Raw genomic sequence first — 23,901 nt, forward strand, 5'->3', positions numbered from 1 at the left:
TCTTTACAGTTTGTTGTCATTAAAAATTCATTTCGTCAAAAGTCGTTTTGGCTGTTTTTAAATAGACAGATACCATTCAGTTCAAAACTTGCCACCAAGTGTTGGGGTTCAGAGGGTTAAAGCTTCAGTTCAATCCCAGATTTAAAAAAACAACAAAAAACAACTAAATGTGTGTGTCAGTGTATTCTTACCCCTTGCAGGTCCTGGTGTTCAACATTTCAAAGGAAATGTGAGCACCAACAGGGCAGGTGTAAGTGATGCCCATGTCAGCTGCTGCTGCCTGCAGGTCCAAGCACAAAGATCTTATTGTGTCCAGCACACAGCCGAGGAACTCATGAGCATCCTGCACAGAATAGTACAGAAAAAACTGTTTCACAAGGCAAACATTTGACAAAAACCGTAGAACTAGTTCAGCAGAGATGAGTGTGGTACCAGGCTGCGAGCTGTACATAAACAGTGTAGTAACTTTTTGACTGTCCTGGAAGTCTGAGTTCAACTCAAAAACAGTCTGATCTGAATTTCCTCTGATGGTCTGAGCTCACAGGGGAGAAATCCCAACCTGCTGCAGGTTGTAGACCTCCTAAAAGAAATCAATCAGATTCAGGAGGCCTTGCAGGGTGGAGCTCATGTAGCAAGTCAGACTAGGACTCGTTGTCTTTATTTATACATGTTTCAGCTGGACTTCAAACATGAAGATTAATGGACTATAATCTGACTTATAGATCTATAAAATTTTATAATACTTGGATGTATATGACTGTCTTTGCTGGGTCTTACCCGAGGCAGACGAGCTCCTCACTGCAGAGGGTTTTGGCGCTGGTGGAATTCAAAAGGCCGAAGATGGTGGATTCGGCTGGCAGGTTCCCACCATGTCCCGCTGGAGCTGCTTGCCTTGAAATCGGTGCACTACTTTCTGCAGCGACTTCAGTGTTTGACTCCTGGTCACTGCTGTCGTCACTGGAGAAAAGTCAACCGGTTTCAAACAACCAGTCTGATTCGCCATCTGTCCACTCGTCACCCGAGTCGACCGTGGTGGCCTCAGATTGGTGCTTTTCTGAGCTTCATCCATATCCAGTGGAGACTCCACCTGTTTCTATTAGGAACACAGAAGAAGACAGTTACCAGAGCAAAAATAAAGTACATAGTGAGTGTTTCTGCATGATGGATACCATTCAGACTGCACATGTTCCTGTAACAGTGATAATACTTGCTGCATTCAGCTCTTTAGAACAGACCTTGTGAAAACATGGCAACCACCGATGCCACCAAGGTGCCTTCTTCTTCTTCTTCTTCTTCTTCTTCTTCTTCTTCTTCTTCTTCTTCTTCTTCTTCTTCTGGACATCAGCGCCTTCACTGTTGTCTACACTGGCGATAAAAGGAAACACAGATTTTCGTCGACTTTATAATCCTGTTACAATGACTGGACCATTGCTACCTTGAAAGAAAAGTAGTATTCAATATGTTCACAGTCAGTCAGAATTCACTCAGGTTTTGTTCAGAGATTACTTATTTTTGCTATTTGAAACCCAAAACTAACTTCTGTAAAATATTCTGGGATTTCAGACCTGGACATATTTTTTTCATTTCACTTGCAAAAACAACAAAAAAGGCAGCTTATCTTGGAAGCCATTTTACGAATTCAGTATCTCCAGAACTGTCATGAAAGCGAGGATACAGAGATAACGTTTTCCAGCAGATTATTAAATAAAAAACAACATTTTTGTTTTTTAACCTTTTGATTCCTGCTAATTCATTTACATTCAAGCTGGCGAGCCAGCACGACAACAAGCTAATGCAGCATAGCGTTACCAGCTTAACCTACAGTCAGGTAGTTTTAGACTGAAAATAATACATTTTTACTGCTAGTTAGCTGTTATGTTTCTGTATTAAATTATGGTTTAAACAATTTATCATCATATTTAACATTAGCAAAGCTACAGTTTGAGCGGGGGCTTCTTTCCTCAAACTCCATTTTTTTTCCCAACTTTTTTTGTTCAAACTATTGGAAAACCATCCACAAGAGTCTCTTTTGTCCGTGTCCTCACCAAATTTCATTCCTCTGTGATTTATATTTCCTGAGATATTGAACTCTTAAAATGGCTTCACAGATACGACAGTGAAAACAAGATCACTCCGAGGTCCATTCATGTGAACCAGTTGTAGAAGATGTTGAGGTTAGCTCAGCATTATTATTATTTTCTTTGACTGTTACTCATTTTGTCATCAGAACACGTTTGGTAGTTCATCTTAAAATCATTCAGTCTGTGATACAGAACTAATGTCAGGCGCTGAAAGTCATCCAGACCAAAGAAACAGCTGTTTGTATTGCCTGTATTCATCATATAACCTCTCCATTATATCAACTTTAATGTCTAAGGTGTTAAACATACACAGGTACACTGTTTAAGATCATTTGTGAAGATCAGTTGATAAAACAGGACGTATCCGTAAGGCCTTATTATGTCAGTTTATATTTATGCTGCAGCAGTGCATATTTCTAAACTCCTGCACAATGTTACATATGTTAAGCTGTTAATTAAAAACACCACCAAACAGCTGCAACACAGTGAACTTGGGGTTTGAGGATCCCAGTTAGGGGTTTAGAGTTTCAGGGGATCTTGTGTCTAGTTGGTGATCAAATATGCAGTTATGATTGTTCACCCAGATGGACAAATTAAAAAGTCTATTAGCAAAAAAAAGCAACTGGGTGACCTGAGCAAGCACACGCTGACTGACAAGCCCTCTGAGACACTCAGGTGTGAACTACCAGCTGTTTGCAGCTGTCCAGGATGCAGGTACATTTCTGTCCTGTATGCAAATTAATTGGAAACAGCTGTATTCTCTCTTTATCCCAGGTGTAATTCAGCAACTGATACCACCAAAAAAAAACTAAACAAAGCTTGAGTGAAAATTAGCACGTTTCTGAGTCCTAAACATCTGCTTCGGGGGATCTCAGGCAGATGTTTCGCACTTTCAATCTGCCCAACAAACTATGAGACGTACGTAGCGTCATTTAATCATCCCACGACAAAAGGCTGCTGATTTGCACTGTCACCTTTGATGTCACGCAAAACCACAAGAGACGGCTTCACTTTGTTGTTAAATGGGTAGCGCAAATATTATTTTCTTGTATAGCCAGGAAGTGTTTTCATATGAAAAGAAAAAAAAACTCAATTAGATTGATGATTGCTTTAAAAAAAAGTGGATAAACAAGAGATCAGATTGTCCAGTTCAGGAGATATTGTCATCTAAACATAACCTCAAATTTCAAGATGAGAAAAGAAAAAGAAAGAAAAAGAAACAGGATAAAAGTGGATCAATGGAATTGTTTTATAAAAGAAAAGTTATCTTGGAAAGTACTTTGTATTTCAACCTACTATTTTACAGATGCTCTTTAGTTTATGATTAAATAAAAAGCAAATCAGATATAGCTGAGAAGAAGGCCCTTGATGCTGCAAGATGGAAAAACCTTTAAGTACAAGTACTCATACCACAGTGTAAAAATACTCTGTGAAAAAAATAATATTACCTGTGTAAAAGTAAGCAATTGTACTACTGTAAGAGAAATCAATGCAAAAAAAAAAAAAAATCCCCAATGACTGTTGTGCATTTACATATTATGTAATTACATTGTTATGACTCATACATTAATGTAGAAGCAGGATGTTATTGTTGCAGTTGTTTGGGGTTTAGCTCATTTTAAACTATTTTCTATCAGATTGCAAATATTATTTTCATTGTGGGTAAATTTAGGATTATTTCCTCCAATAACTTATCGATTATTTGGTTTGTAAAAATTCAGAAAATAGAAAGAAAATGGGGCTGCAAGGTTGGTTAGCTCTGTTACCTCGCAGCAAGAAGTTCGCCGGTTCGTGTCCCAGTGGGGGCACCCGGGATCTTTCTGCATGGAGTTTGCATGTTCTCTCCGTGCAGCGTGGGTTCTCTCCAGGTTCTCCGGCTTCCTCCCACACAGTCCAAAAACATGCTGAGGTTAATTGGTGATTCTAAATTGTCTGTAGGTGTGAATGTGAGTGTGCTTGGTTGTCTGTCTCTAAGTGTAGCCCTGTGATAGACTGGTGACCTGTCCAGGGTGTCCCCTGCCTTCACCCTAAGCCAGCTGGAATAGACTCCAGCCCCCCACGACCCTATAGATGATGGATGGATGGATAGAAAGAAAGTGCTCTAAACTGTTTTTAAAAGAATAATTTTCTGCCAACTCACTAATTGATTTATCAACTAATCAGTCTAGCTGTAATTGCATAAACTGTTGGGGTAGTTTAATTTAAAACAAAACAATATTTTATACATTTCTTAGGATTTTTGCGCAAAAACCTGAATTTGTAATTAACCTGATGCTGTCACATAAACATAGTGGAGAAAAATGTACAATATTTCCTTCTGTAATGTCATGGAGAAGCAATGGAAAGACTCAGCTAAAGTACAAGCATCTCAACTTTGTATGCAAGTATGTATTTACCTCCCCCCACTGTTTTTGTTTATTAGACGTATTAATCAGCCTTCATCAACAAGTGTCGTCTGTGTAGAGGCTTTATAAAGTCTGAGAAAACACTCATCAGGTTTGCAGGTAAATATAAATAACATAACTTATAAAATATGTGGTTCAAAAGGAGGTGAAGCCTGTAATTCCTTCTTCTGCTGCATCTATTTTCACTGTTCTTTTTTAACTACTTGACTTAATAGAAGGAAAACATCAAATTACACCTTTAAGAACTACACAGCGATGACAACATCAGTTTGTCCAGCAGTTGTAGTCACACATTTACCTCTTCGCTGTAATAACGAAGCAGCACACCAGCGAAAGTTATGAAATCATTTATTCCCAGCACATGTGGTTGTGTACATCTCCAGCATATGATACTGTGCACATGAGAAGCATCATCATCGACATTAGGCTGTACATTAACAGTGGTCACCTCTCCTGCTCGCACTCTCACACACAATCACAGACAGACACGCAGGTCGGTCAGGCCTGTAGCGGACCAGAACGAGTTAGCTCGACTCGGTATCGCGTCCGCTCCGTTCTCGCTAATTTCTGAGTTGATGGACACAGTTTTCTGTGCTGTGGTACTCATGTCCTCGTAAACACCACAAGAGCTACAGTCCCGGCTCTGGCGCGTGGTGAGACAAAAACACAGACGCTCTTTAGTCTCGACATTCTTGATTTTTTTTGTTTTGTGTTTTTTTTTTGTTGTTGTTCTCCTTCTCGTTAGGCGGATAAGAAGAGGGTGGGGCTGTAGGACTACTGACTACACATCAAGCTTGAATTTTGTGAATTTATTCAGTGCAGGCTTGGTCTCTAACAGTTGGAAAAAGGAGGGGTTACACTCACTGACAAAAATTCCATCTTTCGCCGTCTTCCACATGCTCTTTACTAAATAGCAAGCTAAACACAGTTTCTTCATACCAACAGGAAAAAAGTTTATGACATAATGAAGTCTCTTTGCAGGAACAAAAAAAAAAACAAAAAAAAAAACACATGCACACACACACGCATTCTGAATCACCGACACGTTGAAGTGTAAACTGTGCACTTCAGACGCTGTGTACCAAAACCAAAAGGTCAACTAAACCAACGCCGACTCCCAGGAGTCCCGTCGCTTTTCAAAGATAAGGGCACTCGAACCACGTGACCTGTTCTTCCCGTGTTCAGCTACATTGAAAACACAAGATTCTGAGAATGGATGTGGTGCTGCCGTGGTTTTTCTAGTCTACCGAGTAAGACTGCTGAAACCAGGTGATGCATGTCCACCAGCCTGCTGCAGGGCGGCTTGTTTCTTGCAAAGCAGAATCTGGAATGGAGGATTTATTACTTCAGCGCACAAGCAACTCCACTTCTGAGCAACTCTATTAATGCTTCTAATGATCAAGACCGCCTCAAAAGAAAACGCCTATCAATCCGAAACCTGTTTGGTCCACTTTATAGTAGGTTTTTTTTTTTCTTAGATAGGCATTACTGCTCCACCAGATGCTAATCTTAAGAGGTTTTTATCTTTTCTTGCATCTTTACGGCTAAAATCCCAGAACCATCCTTCTCTAAACCGGTGTTCAAAGTCGGTGCACAAAGCAGAGGAGGTGAAGATCAAGTGTATGTGCTCCGTGTGTGTAAATGTGAGTAAAAGCTTGAGCTAAACAAACAACCAAAAAAAAAAGCCAATATGGCACCAGAAACAAGTAATGGGAGCAATAGAAACAGCTGATCCATAAATAAAAACGGTAAAAGCGCAGGCCAAACAGGACGTACGTGAGGAGAGCTGAGCGGGACGTTGTGTCAACACAGAGATATGGCTGTCAGTCTAAGTCACATAGGACGACGCTACGTGACGAGAGTTAATGAAATCAGTCCATCCGACAAAGTCCAAGGAAAAAAAAAAATTAAAAATTAAAAAACCGTGGCGTCAACATCCGCAAATGACGCCGTCTCCACAAATTTAGCCCGGATATTTCAGGTGGGGGGAGGGGGTTACCAAGCTGAGCTGATCAATAAATGGTTAATTAAGACAACCCCGTCGAGAATGTTAAACAAGCAGAATAAAGGTGGGATTCTCCTTTTAGAAGCAAGTTAGTATGAGATCGCATGCTGTTCAGCAGTACAGGTTATCAAATACTGGCCTAGTGCTGGTTGTGTGCGCTGTGTAGGAAGGGCAACGAGCAATAAGGAAACTCTGCTTTCTTTCCTTCTCCTGCCGGCCAGAACACCACCCAGCCCTCTCTCCTGGAGCCTCCACCCTCCCTTCTCCACACAGAAACCATATAAAAAGACAAAAAAAAAAAAATTTAAAATAAAATAAAATAATCAATCAAAAAAATACATAGAACATTGTTAACTTTCCTCCTAATCCCGTATCCTCCCCCAGTCTCTCCTTCTTTTAACTAATCTCCTCTGTTAATAATGTTTTCAATATGAAACAGTGGACACACCCATGTCAGATTCTAACATTTACATGGCTTTAGCGCAGTCTTCTCTGCTTTCCGTCGAGCGATCTGTTTGGAGAGACGGGGAGGACGTAGAAGGAAAAGAGTAGAGGCAGGCAGAGAGGGACAGAGGGAGGCTTCAGCTCCAAAACAGAGGGTGGAGTATTAGTGATGCCATCTGTCCTCCTCACTACTTCAGGATTAGATGGAGGCCTTCGCCCAACTCATCTGGAGGGAGACACAAGCGGGGAAAAGTACATCAAATCCTCGTCAAATACAGACTGAGTGGAGCTCGCGCAGGGAGGGAGACGCTGGCTCCTGAAAGACGTCGCATTGTGAACTCACCTTTGACAGTGCTGATCAAAAAACAGCTCTCGTCAGGCAAGTTGTAAACCATCTGGAAGGAGGAAGACAGCGTGAAAGGTCAAATGTGAAAGGTCTTTAACTAACACTGATGGCAGTCAGGCAGAGAGATAACCAAAGTAGAAACAGTACAGTGTGTGTGACGGCACGAAACTGTGAGTGACATGCAAATAAGAGTCATTCATGATCAGACAGCTCATAAAATAAAATACTAATAGATCGCTTGATTCTTTACTGAGTCTCAAGTTCGCACGTAAATTTAATTGATTTCAAAACGCAAAGGCTACAATTTAGGATATAAGAGAGGTGGCTAATAAATAATGAGACCGCTGCTGTGATTCAGTTTTATTGAATTCAAGCAGATCGAAGCTGTCGGGGGTAGTTTATGCTGCCTATTGATGGACTAAACGGTTCAGGCGTGCACGCTGCGGTTCAGTTGACATAAATCCATAATTTAATAGCCACACCTCATTCGTTTCATCTGATGCAGGGTGTTGTGTCAGTGGTGCTACAGTTTCACGTTGTCCTCTCTGCGACGGTCACACTTTGGATGGTGTCATTTGGTGCTTTGTCATGTTTTTGTTTTCCCATCTACTGCAAACTGAATATTAAACTAAAGCCTGACTTTCAGAAATTACATTACGAATCAAATCACAATATTTATCAGAAAAACCGCAACTAGATGTAGTCTCAACTGTTGGCACAAACAGAAACGGCTACAGACACCATGGACACCGTAGTTGTTGGTGTTACAGTCGTCCACAAACGTATTCATATCCTCCCATTAAAGAAGGAAAAAAAAAAAACAAGAAATAAGTTGAAATTGACAAAAGTAATAATAAATAAAAATTTAATGAACAACATGACATTGCTTTTGAACTGTGGTTCAACAGAAATATTTAAAAAAAAACAAAAAACAAGCGAACAAGCATGATGGGAGACTAATATTTTGTTGAACAACCCTTTGAGCCAATCACTGCCATCAAGTGTTTTCTGTAACTCTCAGACTTCTGCACCTGTTGACAGGTACAGTCGTGACTCGATAATTCGACCCTTAACAATCTGAAAACCTTGCTATCCCGACAGGTTTTTAGGAAAAACAAACAGAACCCATAAAAAAATAGTCTTAACATACTGACAGCCTTGGATTCTGACTCCGACACAACATTTTATGTCACAAATAAGGATAACGGCGTATTATCTGACTGAACAATCCCACAGATTGGCTACATTCAGACTGCAGGACTTGATGTTCGTTCACATTTCCAATTAAATGCAACTTGTATGTGATCTGCTGTGTGAACTTCATATGACCCAAAAGTGTCCCGCATGCGCAGAAGAGGACACGACGACGTCACACGCAGTGAGCGTGCTCAGTGTTTATGGTTTAACGGTGGAGCGTATCTGCCACTCCCCCGCTGCCGCCGATGGTGGAAACAGAAGTGTGAGCGCTAACTAAACTGGCATCAGCAGCCAAGTACTGCCTCTGTGTTCCAGCCACTTCTCCCCCAGGGGTGCACAAGCGCACTGGTCAATTATGTGTGAAATCCAGCGATGCGTAGTGTTTTAACAATACACTAGTTATTATAACAACTATAAAGAATAAATATTAACAACAAATGACCCTTCAAGCATCAAGCCCTCCTTGTATCTCCATCTTGACAATCCGACAGCCTTGCTATCCGACATAAAAGAAGGTTTTACATTTAGAGTCGGATTATCGAGTCACGACTTTATTTTGATTTTGTCCTACTGCTCATCAGCAAAGTGCTCATTTAATTATAATTTAGCAATTTTTTATTTATTATTACTTTTTTCAGTTTCGAATTATTTGAGTGACTGCTGTGAATTTTGCCTTTTCTTTAATGGACGGGTAGGAATACATTTGAGGACGACTGCATGTGACTTTCTAGTCCACTTGGAGGATTCATTTCAGTCATGTCAAGTAGAAAAACCAGAAAAACCCTGCAGCATCTGAAGAGCTGATACAAACTACCATGATATGTAAAACTCTGTTGATCCTAAACAGAAGCCCACGTGTCATTCAGGACAATTGTTTTTGTCCTTTGCTACATTTTCATGGCAGATTTAGACAAAAATCAAAAAGTAAAGTGCTTAAAAAGTTCCAATGAAACGCCGTCATTTTAATCCTATTTGAATTGTACATGTAGCGTTTATTTAAAGAAACATACTAGGAGTAAATACAACAGTTTATAGCCATACTAGATATGTGAAGCAATGCCAATGATACAATGACAGTGGTGACAGGCTGCGTTAAGGTGTTGCATGAACATATTGTGTATATTAGCAGGCAAACGTGCTATTTAACACCAAATGCGGCTAATTCTGGTAAAATACAATTTGAACTGATGATGGCGCTACTCAAATGTTAAATGATGTTCAGATATTTGAGCCACAAGTATTTCATATTAATACAAGTACTTATTGAGATACTTTCGGAGAAAACTGTTTGTGCTGTTCGCTTACAAAATGCATAAAACATCACCCAAAAATACAGAATATCGCAAAAGCTGAGCGAACAAGACATCTATCGGTATCCATGGCGACGGGTTTTCTTGCTTCGAGTAGAAACTGGTGAGTGCATCCCACAGTTTACCGCTAAAGGCTTCCACTCAGTAAAGAGCGCTCCAGAGCTGAGAATGTGATGCTCACAGTATTAAAGTGCAGATGGAGAGAAGCAGTTTGGTGAAGGACCTCTGTGTCTGTGTCTGTGTGTCTGTGTGTGTGTGTGTGTGTGTGTGTCTGTATGTGTGTGTGTGTGTGTACCTGGTCACTCAGCAGGATGTGTATCCCTGTAGGACCCTGTCTGTACACCTGGTTGATCTTTCCCAGTGGAAGGCTGCACACACACGCCATCTTGCGGATGAGCTCTGCAGCCGTGAGCTCCTCTAGGTACAGAGCGTGATACACTGCACACAAGACAGAGCGGGGAGGCCGTTTCACACTCCTGCTAACATTCGCACGCTCGCGCTATTCCGCCGACTGAAACACAAACAGCGTCCTCACCATGTAAACTAGAGGAGATGCTGTGTTCTCCGTTTTCGTTGGTGCCGTGTCTCTCCAGCAGGGGGCTCTCCTGAGGCGACTCCTGACAGACGTACACCGTCAACCTGGGACGCACCGACCTGCACACACGGCAACACGTTATCAGGTCAAACACGCTTTCTGGCGTCTGGTTGTCGGTGAAATGATAATGACGGAAGTGTGTGCTTTGTTGCTCATCGTGTCTATCTCTGTGAAATGATCTATTCTGCTTCACCAATAAAGAAGAAATGAAGAGCTCATTTGTAAAAACAGATAACTCAATTTTTGTAGATTTTCAGAACACTTATTTTTTTGTTGTTTGCTTGAGATAATATCAATCAAACTGAAGTTGAGTGGATTTGACTCAGTAGAAATGACACGACAAAAGTAGAGAGAACTTAAGTTTGATTGACATTGTCTCAGGTAGACGATGGAAAAGTGGGTTTTCTGAAGGTTTGTGAAGATGGAGTTATCTGTTTCTGCAAATGAACTCTTCACTTGTACTCAGAGGTTGCTTGATTAAATCCAACCATCAACAACCATCATGTGCAACATACCTGGATTTGAGTGCATTAAAGAGTCTGATCCCATCTGCTGGCCCACAAATCTGGACCAGGTCGTCCCGGGTTAGCTTCAACAAATCAGAACCTGTGCAAAAAGAAGGAGATTCGGTCACTTGTACGTCACACGACAACCACGTTTCGTTGTGTGTTTGCGTGACAACAGGCCGGTGCGTACCTGAGAAGTGAGAGAAGAGCCGTGTGTAGGAGCTGAAGCGATTTTTCAGCAGCCACTTCTGTGTGTCCTGTATGGAGGCAGTGGGGCTCAACTGCTGTAAAAGGGGGGACACGGAGGACGTCAGCACATTTACACAGCATTAGTTCTATCACTCGTTCAGTCCATCTGAGCAGTCAAACAACACTGAGCATGTGTGATGCAACCAATGCCTGGGAATGGTGAGTATCTGCCACTGATCTGAACTTTATTTTGTCTACTACACAGAATATTTACTACATAGAGTAATCATCACTATTTGCAGTATACTTCACACAGGACATTTCTTGAAATATTACACGTATTGTACATTTTGCATTCCCCTTGGGGATTAATAAAGTCTATCTATCTATCTATCTATCTATCTATCTATCTATCTATCTATCTATCTATCTATCTATCTATCTATCTATCTCCCATCTCACAAACCTAAAGCGGTGTTGTGAAGTTGCTTTGTGACAACTCTGTGCAAGGTGACAAATGCATATGTTTTTTGGGAACCTGCAATCAGCTCTTCTTTGGTATTTCTGCTGGATGTACAGCTTTCACTGGCAACACCATGCGCCCTGTTACCTTTAATTTTAAGCTCTTTTCTAGTCATTTCAAGCATTCTGAACAGTCTAAATGATCCAGGTTCTCCAATATTGATATGATAATACTTGCAGATTTTACTATGTCACCATCATGCTGTCATGTATCTCACTATATAATGTTGACAGTAGATATCTTTACACAATTGTGGTGGGAGAATGTCTGGAATGTGGCAACATTAGCACCATGGTGGTGGGACACTGCATGACTTAGAAACTTAAATATTCAGTTTATGTCTAACAGAAATAAATGCCATTACTTCATTCACTACAGTGAATATGCACAGTAGCAAACCAGGCAAGTTATCATTACGTATCTATGTAATGATGAGTTCATCCAATTTCATTTGATATATGCTACATCATAAATGGAGCAATTCAACCAAGAAGAAGAAGAAATGTGAATTTAGACGCAGAGTGTCACTCTAAGGATTAATTACCAACATTGTGTGTCTCCACTTGCTGTTTACTTGTGTCTGCACTAGATGTAATCACAACAGTAATTAGCATTATGATCCCATCGCTTATTAAAATCTAATAAAATCTTACGTTTTGTATTACTGAATGAAGCAAAAACACACTCCGATAAGCTCCATTAATAAGTTAAAGGACTGAAGCGGTGGAGGAGGCATTTTTCACAGCAGACATTCTGACATTCCACATTAGGAAAAGCACATGTTACCAACAACATTAACTCATTCTGCTGAGTCATGACGCACGCAACCAGAACCTTGAGAGCAAAGCTCAGCCATCAATAACTGGATTATTTACACCTGTGACATGCCTTCAAAGCTCGAGTATGAGGAGTATTTCAAAAGCGCTTTTTGTGGCGTTTGTTGAAAGTCTCTTCACATCCTGACAGCAATCAATAAATCAAGCGTTCCTCAAAGCTCGGCCGACACAATGCCAGAATGGCAGACAAAGCTCGGCCACATTTCACAGTTCCACCCAAACCTACAACATGTTGCAGCACTAAACATGTCGGATGATGACTTCCATTTTTGTATGTGTGTGTGTGTTTTATTGCTTTTTGTCATCTCCATCCTCTTCCAGTTTCATCAGGGCGTGTTTACATGTGTGTTTGCTGCCTTTCAACCAACTGTTCCTCATCCATACTGTTGCTTTAACTCTTCTACCAGTTCATACAGGTGCGAGACTCTCGACTAACCTCCGAGTTGCCATGGCTGCCAGGGTCTGCCTGGTGATTGGGAGAGGACGAGTCGCTGTAAAGAAAAGAAATGACGGTCAGACGTGATGAGACCCAACATACGTTGTATTTAAAGTTCAAAGTGAACACACGCGGGTACCTGTCCAGTACTGAGGAGGTGGTGTAGGTGGACAGCGGGGTGGAGGTGAAGGAGGGAGTAGCTGCCTGGTTGGTGCTGGCGTAGGCGTTGTCTGGCCACGGGGAACACTGAGGAAAGACACACACATCTTCATATAGGGAGCAACAAGAAGATGACACAGGCCTGAAAAAAAGAGCTCAAGGGTTGCGGACTAAGAATTTAGCTTTGCACCATCTCCACCCCACGGCATTATCCCCCTTCATTTCAGATAAGTTTACAAGCCTTAGATTACAGTGGGGTGTCTATGAAGGGGGCAGGCTGTGGATGGAGCGATGAGAAGGACGAGTGGAGGACAGCAGGGAAGCTTACACTGCCTCTCTTGGCCAAGGAGTCGCCACAATCAGCGGGAAGTGTCCGCTTGCTGGACTTTTTCAGCTCGTGGTCGCCCGCATCTTCTATGATGGGCTCAAGCCTCGTCTACATACAGACACACAGCAGAGGTTAGTCGGCCAGCGAGCAACACAACCAACAACACAACAAAGACAGATTGATAACCTCGACTACATTTTAGCTCCTTTTCTACAAACTGTGAAGGGCTTCCCCTCAGTGTGGACCACCTCACCTAACAAAAACACCCGCATTGCTAACACCACTCTGTCTTTTAAGCAGCAGCAGGTGGTTTCAGTTTGTGTCACGGCAGCATTAATTTATGTGTGAAGAAACAGGTGGTTCATTACAGTGAGGAGAAAAGTTAAATGGGGACCCGTTTTTTTCTTAAATGTGTAATATAACCATATTCTGATGCACTGCAGTTGAAGAGCAGATAGTCCTGTGACCTTTTTCTGTGGTGGCGTAATGATACAAGTGAGGGAAAATAATTAAAGTCAGAAAACAATAAGAAAGAAAGGCTTAATAACAGAAGAGACCGTGTGATAATGGCAGCTCTTCACATAAAAATGACTGCTGGTCTCTTAAATCTGAAGTATTATGCTTAGAACAATGGTTGGCAGAGATTTAATTTATTGCAGGCTCAAACATCAGTAGCAAATTTCGCTCATTTGTGTGTTTTAACAGGCCCCAAATAAAATCTGAACCAGGATGCTTGTTAGTGCTAGTTAGTGCTGAAGCCACACAAAACCCGATTGGTCCGTCGCAGCCGCATACTGACCTCTGACAGAATAGTGGTATCATAAGAAGGCTGGTACTTTTCCTTCTCTTGAGGTGTGCGTTTCTCCATCTTCTCCCTGTCAGTCTTTTGCTTGCGGTCCGCCCCCTTTGGCTAAACAGAAAGCAGAGAGAGAGAGAAAGAGAGAGAACCGGAAAAGGAAGGCTGAGTTAATTGGTGCGAGATCTGACACACGAGGTGGAAACGTTTCCTCTCCTGAGATGATCGAGCGTGCACCTTGAAGACTTTGATTTGGCAGGAGGCAGAGTGGAGGTGCTCTGTGTACTCTCCGCTGTCTCCCTGGGTGAACGTGTCGATCTGGATCCTGAAGGGGACGCCCTTCTCTCCGCCGTGCTTCCTGGGAGTGAACTCTGTGCTGATGCAGTGCACCTGCAGAGACGGCGGGTAGACAAGACTGCGATGTGCTCGAAAATATGCGTTTGATGTGGAAATTCGGTGGCGCGTCTAACAGATGGCACAAAGACAGCTGATGTGTGTGTGTGTGTGTGTGGGTTGAGCGAGTGAGGATGTTGGTGCGCTACCTGCACGAAAACAGAAGTTCTTTTGTTCATGTCCCACAGAAACTCAGCAGCGTTGAGCTGGGAGGGGTGAGTCTTCGGCTCCACGATGCCCACTGACATTGGAATATCTGTCTCACACACACAAACACAGACGTCTGAGCTCCGGATCTCACACACGGGACGGTCGAGGCACACGTTTCTCGACAGGCATCTTTACCGATGTCAAGGAGACGGTCGCCAGGACGATTCCACTTCCAGCCCTCCAGCTGCTGGTGCTCTGTGTACTGCAGCCGACGGTCGTGAAACACTACTCGCACTGTGCTCTAGAAACACAAACACACACAGCCGTTAGATATTAAGTGCACTAAGCGTAAGAGGGAGAAGTCTGTCGTCCCGCTGGGAGGATCCTCTCACCTTCACCATCTTGTTGTTGAGCTCTGGTAACTCCCCTGGCTTCCTGTTGTCCAACATACGCACCTCATAAGACTGGCCTGGAAGACAGAGACAGAAAGGGTAAGAACACTACATTAAAAGTAAAAAACATCATAAAGCATTAAATGTTTCTATTCCTCAACATTGAACAGACTCCCTGAAAGGATACAGGCTGTTTTGTTGTTATGTAATTTGGACAAGAATGAAGACAAAAGCCTATTTTCCGCCAAATGGATCTGATAAAACGCTCAACAGTTCTTGGACTCTTTCACTGGTCCACCCATCTACTCTGGCGCTTCGTTTTGTTGAATCTTTTTAAACTTCCCAGAACAACAACAAGAAAAAAATCTGACACAAAAAACTTCCACAATTTCAGAACGAAACAGAAAAGACTCTTTAGCAAAGACATCTCGGGGGTCGTCGGTTCCTCTGATTCCTGCTGTGGCAAAAAGTGCACTTTAGATTTTAAGAATCTTTACAGGATCACATTTGAATAAAATGTTCATATTTTCAAACTTCTTGCTTGAATGGTTACAAATCACTCTGCTTGTGTCTCAGGAAGGCAGCCTTCTTGATGCAGACAAAGTTCGTTGCAATGTTTTATAAAGATGTTTCACGACTTTGGCAGTACATTTTGTGTCTCAAGTATGTAAGAATTGGGCAAATGTATGCGCATGACAGAAATAAACGACATCACTTGTGCCCTAAAGTTGTGCAAATGCTCAGACTCTGAGGCTTTGCTTGTGGAAATACCACTCAGGTTATCGAATGCATTTTGTTCATACACACTCCATTCAACACCAACATGACTCTTCTCTGGGGCTGAACAATATAGAAATACATACATACTGTGATTGCAATATGAGCCACGATTTTAATGGGAATAGCAAATTTTGCTTTTTTCCCCCCACGAAAACAAATATAAATATGCTGCTGTAAGGTTTGAGGTGGTCTTTACCGACCAAGCATGTCTTCTTACATCAGGAGAAGAAGATTTCCAGGCTTGGGCATCTCTATAGCACCACAATCTTGCCTTTAAAAAAGTATGTTGGGAAAGACTTTACCTTCATCCAAAAATTGCAGCCCCTGAATAATATCTCAACTATTTGTTCAGCCCTTTTCTTCTCTCCATCAAACTCTCACACAGAACCAGAGAACACATTCATGTATACAAGGCACACAACTTTCCAAGATTCGTTTCTCAAATTGTGCAACATTTCTCAAGAAACGCCACACATTTCAACCTAATGACACGGATGATCAGACAGCTTTTGAAAGCTCCCACTCAGCTGTTTTAAAAACGCAGTTACAAAAACATACTGCAGACCGTCAGGTGTCAGAAGTCTTTGATTGCACACGTACTTCAGTATTATATGTATCGAGACAATCCATTTTATACATGAACGTGTTGACATGGACTTAAGTATCCTGGGTAACTTGGATAAACCCTGATCCTAGTTTTTGAGGAACCTCATGATGCTAGCTGCTGTACTCAAAACAAAACCAGATTACTGTTCCATGTATACATCTTATCCTGCTTCCACAGCCAAGTCAAGTAACAGCAACACAAACCATCTGAACAGCTTCCTCTTAATTTGGGACTTTAATGAGGTGACTCATGGTTTGGTCCAGCATACCGCAGCAGAACGTATACATATAAAAATTCTTTGCTGTGCCTCTGTGAACCCCAGACTGGTTAGCAGCCAAGAAATATTTCCTACAACTGCTACCAAAGACACTCATCGGTAATGGAACTGGTGTTCGTTGTGCCGTTTCCTCTGCTTTCATAAACGGTGTCACACAGCTGGTAAAAGGCCCTACTCAGACGGAAATTTCCTCTGTTCTCGGGGTCACTGAACTCCACCATGACAGCTCTATCCAGTCCATCGCAGCTGCGTATCTTCACCCGCCACTCCCTCGCCCTACACAGTGACAGCCTGACACCGATCAAAGGGGACATGTTTAATATTTCCTGGCACTCTCTTCTCCCATTGCTGGCAGTAACGTGGAAAAAGCAAAATCCGCAATGCGATATTGGCATCTCGTAGTGCTAAGCCCGCTATAAGCCAAAGTGGCCTCATTTTCAATAGCAACAGTCAAACTAATTTAAGGTTAGCTAAGACAGTTACAGGAATGTCGGACTAAATTGTCAGTTTATTTTGCAAATATTTCAGGCACCTGTGCACACAGCACTCTGTATTCAGTAACAGGAATACCAGTATTTATCGTGCTTCCAGGGATATGAACAAGCAGGCTGCTCTGTGCTCCATGTAAACACCAGCTATGGTCAAAGCCGAGATAAGCCTCATGACCAGAATACTGGTGTGCATGTAAACACAATCTATGAATAATGTTAAATCATCTGGGCTCAGTTTTTGGCAACTTTCATCTTGCAGTTAATCTTGTAACAATGTGGAAGCTCACATGTTGCTGCATCTTGTAAAACCTTTGCGATGTATCACATATTCTCTTTGGTGAAGACCAGCTGCTTCCATGAGGTTTAAGGTACCTCCTCTGTGGACTTTCAGTGCCCAGAGATCCTTCATAGTCTCCCAAATAGCTGTTTAACGAATCCACATGATGTGAGGTGATTGTCGCTTGTGCTTTGTTGGAGATGTTGCTGTGGAGCACTTTGTTTTTAAATGTCTGTCTGTAATTGTCTTTTCTGTTGTGGTTAAATTAATCTGACAGTAGCCACGGACACAAAGAGAATTCCCGAAAAGGCAATAAAAGAAACAACTTTATGTGCCATTAAGTCGACTAAATCTCCGTGTTTGCTATAATGCAGCATCACAGAGTAAACAGCAAACTGCTGGTGCTCAGTGTTACTGCGCTGTGTAGAGGCCAGAAGAGGCTGCCACTCACATCAGCAATGGTTTCGTTTTACAGCAATCATACTAATGTGCAATAAATTAATGTGCTAATCATTTATTGATGTCAAACAGCGGGAGCGCAGCCTCAGAAAGCCTTCATGTGGAGATCTGGTAGTCTTCAGTGGAAAAACGTAAGCACTCAATTCAGAAAAAGAAAGCAAAACAAAATCAGGTCAAGCTCGACTTTTTCCTCGAACGCACGCGGCGTGTCGTGCGCCTCACCTTGGTTTAGGTATGTGAGCGTCTCGTCGTGCAGCTTGACGGCGGGCGAGGTGGCGGCGCACAGCACATACTGGAATGGGGGATTTTTGGTCTCGCTTTCAGGAGGAAGGCTGGAGTCCTCCTGCTTAAAGATCGGCAGAGCCAGCACATCACTGAGAGACACAGGAGGACAGGGGAGAGACACACAGACGGACAGTCAGCACGGAGATGATGTGCACGAGAAAACAGAAAACCACCATAAAAAAAGTGTTGTGAGACAGATCGAAAGAGTCTTTGAAGAGTTTAATTGGTGTACTGTCTTTGCTTTTGGCCTCTCGGTATTACTGGCTTTTGTTGTCAGGTTAGTCAAAGTTCTGAGCTGTTATTGAATCACACAGACCATCCATCCTGATGGCAACATAATCACTGTGAACTCTATAAAAGCAAAGAGGAATTCTGTCTTTATTTATCAAGACTTGTTTTTTTTAAATCTCTACCAATACATCGGATTGTTTCGTACAATTTAAATGATTAATACACCACTTTTGGCAAGGCGATATTTTATCTCATCGTAGTGTGGTACTACTAAGTGGATCGGCTTATTTTAGAGGAAGTGACAAAAGCTTTCCATAGATCAAATGGCTCTCTTATTATGTATGCATGAGGCCAGATAAATGATCAGAAACAAGCCAGAGATAGCCAGAGCTGCTGACATATACTATCTTTCACACTTGGCAGCCTGGCCAGACAACCAACCCGTCCTCAGCTCACCCTGACAAATGCTGCAGGAGTGTCAGCGGGTGCATGTACATCTCAGTCGATGTGCAAAAAAAGGAAAAGAGTCCTGCCCATGTAAAGAAATGCAGATCACGGCATCTCATTACCTGGAAAACTTTTTTGGCAAGTCATGAGTCTAAACCTGAGCCAAACTTTTTCTAAAAAACAAAACAACAACTTGACAATTTTAAGACATTCCTGCAGCTCCTTCCTGCAAAACAACAAAGTCTTTCAAACAGCTGCCTGCTAGATATATTCAGCCTCAGATCGCGTTCTCTCAATCGCCCGCTGGCGCGTTTTCTCTGCAGAGTGGGTGCCCAGACAGTGCCAACCTGGGTGCCATGGCCGTGTTAAGCCGTGCTGCCCGTTAAAAAACTAGGTCTGCTTCCTGAAATCTGAGGTGCTCGTTCCACTGAAACACACTGAGACATTCTGTTCCGACCAGCTGCTGACTCCAAACACACCCCACCCTGACACCGCAGATAGCATTAGGTCTGAAGCCACTGACACCACACACACTCTGTTTTCACTATTTCACTTACCCGCATACCAGCACTGGAGTATTGGTAAACTTGCTTGCACTCATAAGTGAGTGGCACACACCGACGTCACACTCAGATAAACGCACGCTAAAAGCAGATGGATGAGAAGGCTGCTGATAAGACACATGCATGTTCTGGGAGGTCTTGGCTGCGTCACACAAATATCACTCACCTATTACATAATACACTGCACACATAGTAAGAATTACTAATTGAACAGGTGGTTTACAACAATACCACTCCAGTGCCAGCAAAGTCCTTCTTTAATCATTAAAGAAACACAGATGCAGGAAACAATCATCAAGTAGTAATGACTAACCAGCATTTCATTGATGCAGAAAGCTGTCACGTCTCTGAATTAAGCGAATGATCAAGTACTGCTGCGAAGCTTGTTTAAAACTGGCACCATGAAGATGAACATTTGTTGCTGGACTGTGTGTGTTTCGTACACTTTCTGCACAGTGAAAAGCGCTGTGCTGGAGCTGGGTTTCATTTGAGAATGTTTGACATCAGTGCAAATATGATGGTGGAACTGACATCATAACAAGACTTGTGTTTATTATACCACGGAGTGAGGAGCATAGCTGGCATTTTATATCAAACAACCCAAAACAGGCCGAATGTCTTGTTGCATCTGAGTAGAAACGATGTTTGAATGAAGAAATGTCACATCAAGGAAGGAGTAAAGTAAACTACAAACTCTCTGTTTTGTCACAGCGTTGCTATACAACACTCAGGAGTTGCTCCAATGACTAACTGGCTGTCACACTTTCTTAGAAAAACTTCATAGGAAGTGAAATCATAGAACCTTCAGAGATGCCAAAAGGAGCAAAAAACACAAGACACTAAATGTTCATCATCATGAATCATCAGTCTTGGATCTCAGCAGCAGAAAACTGTTGGACAAAACACCTGCTTTCATTTCAGAAATGATGTTCAGGTGCGTCCTGTGCTGCAAGGAGAGCAGATGACAACAAACTAGAGCGTGTCCTAGTCAAGAAGACCAACACAAGTCCCATCAGATCACACACAATTGACCATTTTCTGCTTTCACACTGTGGTGCACAGAAACACCAGCTTCTGAGAGGCCAAAACAAGGCCTTCCCTGCAGATGAGCTGAGTGCAACACAAAGTTTAGGTATCTTTTGGCAGCAGACCCAGCTGACAAACAGGAGGAACTGATATCTTTGTCCATGGCAGTATTACACATGTCTTTCCATTGCTTTTGTGTGGGTTTAGAGAAATTAATCTTTGTCCCTGATCGTGGCACCCTGCAGTGTCTGCCCTGCTCCAAATCCCAAAACAAAGAGAAACCATCACACCCAGCACAAAGGGAATAACACACCCAGGCAGGGGGGGAGGCTGCAATGTTAACACTTGGAGACAGAGTTGGTGTTGTTCTGCCTTAACGACCCACTACTGTGCTATGAAGCCGGGATTGGCATGTTGTTGACTCCGTCTCTAACCTCATGCTGTAGGCTCCTGCCCCCAGCTCCTGCCCGATGCCGGACAGGCTGGCATCGAAGTCGTGCACCAGCCCCGACTCGATGGTGGCGTCGTCCATCTTCAGCACCCAGGCCATCGGCCCCAGCTCCTTGTCCTCGGCTTCTACTCGGAGGGCCGCCAGCTTGCTTCAGGTACGAGGTCGGCTAGCGAGGAAGTGCAGCTTCTGGTTGACACCGTCAGAGGAAAGTTATGCTGCTAGCCCGTTAGCCGCTCCTTGGCGAGCAGGGCAGGCGAACTGGTAGCTTTCTACAGAGACTGGATGTACCGCCATATCTCCACTCGGGTTTTGAGGGGGTTAAACACACGACACGGTGCTCCACGACTGGCAGTCTGCCTGAAAGTAACAATAAGTTAGCTAGCAAATAGTCGTGACTGAAGATGCGAGCTGATTGTCAGCATGCTAACGTTAGCTAGCAGCTAGCTTGACAACGGCAGCTTAAGCGAGCTAGCATGAATTCAGCGGCCGCGTTGTTACTCCAGGCACAGAGTCTTCACACGGTCAAGCTAACGTTAGCTCAGCAAAATGCAACAAGCAGAGGAGATTAAATTGTTTTAGTCCACACGCCGCATCCCACGCAGCGTCCGCACAGCTGTTGCTACCTAGCTACGGAGCTAACTAGCATCAACTTCACTTGCTTTGAATCCACTAAGAGCAGCTCTCCTCTGGCGCTCCCTGTACCATCCCAGACGGCGCTCCTCTTCTCATCGCGGAGCTGGAATCACCCCTCCCGGTCTTTACCACGCAGTCCTTTCACCATCCAAAATGAAGCGTTTGACACAAAACCAGGCATCAACATGGCTCCCTCAGCATACAGACTGTCGGTCCGTGAAACCTGCAGGGCTGCCACCGCCAGCCTCGGGAATGATGCCAGGACGGCGCACAGCCAATCAGAGGCCGCCTCCTGTGCCCAGCGCAGGAGGATCAGCCAATCAGAGGCCTCGCAGCTTCCGTCATTGTGTCCAACTGTAGTTGCGCTCTGCCTCCCAGAAACTACAACACATCTACCAAGTCATTACTGTCAACAAATATGAAAACTGTGGACAAAATGCCGCCACCCGCAATTATCATACACACACACACAGTGACGGGACGCTGGTTTCTCTCGCTGGAAAGAAGCAATAATAGTTACTCATTAACGCGTCTTATAGGGAACTCCACACACTACTATCACTGCTGGACATAAACTAAACAAACATTTCATTTCCACGTTGATGAGCTTCGTACCGTGTGTAGCCGCCGCCGTGTCTCTGAACGGGGGCTCGGAAGTTTTCAGTGTAGGGCTGCCAGAACAACATCGTGCCTCACAAACAGCTGTTTCTCCTCAGTCCTGCTGCCAACGCCTGAGCCCGGTACCGACCAGATCCAAACTCATGTTGGATTCACAGCAGAGAAGTTGAGTCCGCAGAGTGAGAGGCTGCAGACTTGTGCAGAGCGCGTCTCCCCTCCTGCCGTCCTCTTGCACTCTCTGGTCAATAATTACCCACCGATCGGACCCTGGACGTGGCTCACGGTCAAGTCTGTGGGTGGCAAGAGTTTTTTCCGAGCAGGACGCTATTTTGGCCCGAGGAGGGGGGAGGAAGACCCGCCTCATGACTTTATTAAAGTCCCCCCCCTTGTGTGGGGAAACGCACACAGTGGTTTAGTGCAGTCAAAAGCCAGCCAGCAATTAGATAAACCATCTGCATGGACACACTCTCAGTTAATTATTAATTAGAGGTCAACTTTCACTTTTACTGAGCAGCAACACTCCTGCTTGAAAAACACTTGAAGTGCACTAATGATCCAAGCATACAAGTAGACACTCAGGCTGCTGCACAATAACTCTGATTTAACATTTTTGTTCTGTTGCAGCAACTCATTTTTATGTATACACTGTTTATAACCTGTTTTGCAAATTTGCAAGAATCTGCATATGAACAAAGCACAATATTTCTTGCAGCAGTAAAACTATCACAAAATGTAAATGTAAAATGCAGGCATCTCAAGCTCTTCCCAATATTTCATGGCAGTAATGCAGGGAATCGTTGTGAGGACAGTCTGGAGGGAGGTCAGGGGGTTTTTGCAGGTCAGACCGCTGCTGTATCTGGGAGCTTCTTTAGCTGCTCCTAAATTTACAGCCTCAGAGAACAGATGCATACATGACATTCAGCGGCGTTACATAAGACATAAATGTTATCTTTTACGCCATGTCCTGGATTAGCCCGCTTCATTTACAAGTGCACTTTGTCCACTTTTTCTGTTTTTTTTTCTCCACTGGAGTGTGACAGTTGGTGATGATTTACTGCTTTTTGTTCTTCCTCACACTTGACAGTAACTCTGTACTGTTTGAGACAAATTCAGTAAAGTGGAGATGCTTTGGAAGATTTTGGTGCACATTTTTCATCAATTTCTGACATTTCTAGACAAAACAAGGGACAGAAAACCTTCATTATTGTAGCAAATGTCACAATTAGGGAGGCACGATATATCGGCGATCACATCGGTATCGGCTCATATTAGTGTTTTTTCCGATATATCGGTATCGGTCTGATGAACAAATTTAGCTGATGTAAAAAAAAAAAAAACGATGGTTGTCTAACAGTAGTGCCTCCGTAACTACATTTGCTGCTATTTAACAGATGTTTTTACTTAAAGGTTCCTGGACTTGAACGTTAAATATGCTAAATATGTTTTACTTTTGTTACATAATATAGAAGACTACGTGGTCTAACTTGGGATGGGCTTCTTTTCACAGTGCTTACTTATACTAATTTTTCAGTGTGAACAAAAATTGAATATCGGTAATATCAGAAGTACTAATATCGGATATTGGCCAGAAATTTTAATATCGTGCATCACTAGTCACAATGAATTATTATTGTGATCTCTTATTACAGGTAAGAAAAGGCATTT

General features: G+C 42.9%; 1 protein-coding gene across 4 annotated transcripts; it reads right to left on the bottom strand.

The window, feature by feature from the left end:
• Positions 1 to 4,817: 4,817 nt before the first annotated feature.
• ubp1 (upstream binding protein 1) lies at positions 4,818 to 22,455 on the bottom strand. 4 transcript variants are annotated; one of them, XM_008290705.1, is made up of 17 exons: positions 21,645 to 21,836; positions 20,969 to 21,342; positions 18,205 to 18,356; positions 15,092 to 15,168; positions 14,895 to 15,000; positions 14,699 to 14,805; positions 14,394 to 14,546; positions 14,160 to 14,270; positions 13,361 to 13,468; positions 13,013 to 13,119; positions 12,874 to 12,928; positions 11,080 to 11,173; positions 10,899 to 10,989; positions 10,324 to 10,442; positions 10,084 to 10,226; positions 7,279 to 7,330; positions 4,818 to 7,161 (listed from the first exon to the last, which is right to left on the bottom strand). In XM_008290705.1, the coding sequence occupies exons 2-17, from the start codon at positions 21,082 to 21,084 to the stop codon at positions 7,124 to 7,126; spliced, it is 1,629 nt and encodes a 542-aa protein (XP_008288927.1). In that variant the 5' UTR covers positions 21,085 to 21,342; positions 21,645 to 21,836; the 3' UTR covers positions 4,818 to 7,123. The 4 variants fall into 4 exon arrangements, with proteins under 4 accessions (XP_008288927.1, XP_008288928.1, XP_008288926.1 ...); XM_008290706.1 differs by lacking the exons at positions 20,969 to 21,342; positions 21,645 to 21,836 and adding an exon at positions 22,234 to 22,455; XM_008290704.1 differs by having other exon boundaries at positions 20,969 to 21,836.
• Between the last annotated feature and the right edge of the window lie 1,446 nt (positions 22,456 to 23,901).

Source organism: Stegastes partitus, unplaced genomic scaffold, assembly GCF_000690725.1.
Source record: "Stegastes partitus isolate 25-593 unplaced genomic scaffold, Stegastes_partitus-1.0.2 Scaffold692, whole genome shotgun sequence".
Classification (NCBI taxonomy): Eukaryota; Metazoa; Chordata; class Actinopteri; family Pomacentridae; genus Stegastes; species Stegastes partitus.

Coding starts and splice junctions, on each gene's coding strand:
- ubp1 (XM_008290703.1), bottom strand. CDS start 19,633: ATGCATGTGTCTTATCAGCAGCCTTCTCATCCATCTGCTTTTAGCGTG. Junction 14,547..14,698: donor GAACTTCTGTTTTCGTGCAG/GTAGCGCACCAA, acceptor CCGTCTCTGCAG/GTGCACTGCATCAGCACAGA. Junction 7,162..7,278: donor TTTGATCAGCACTGTCAAAG/GTGAGTTCACAA, acceptor GTCTCCCTCCAG/ATGAGTTGGGCGAAGGCCTC.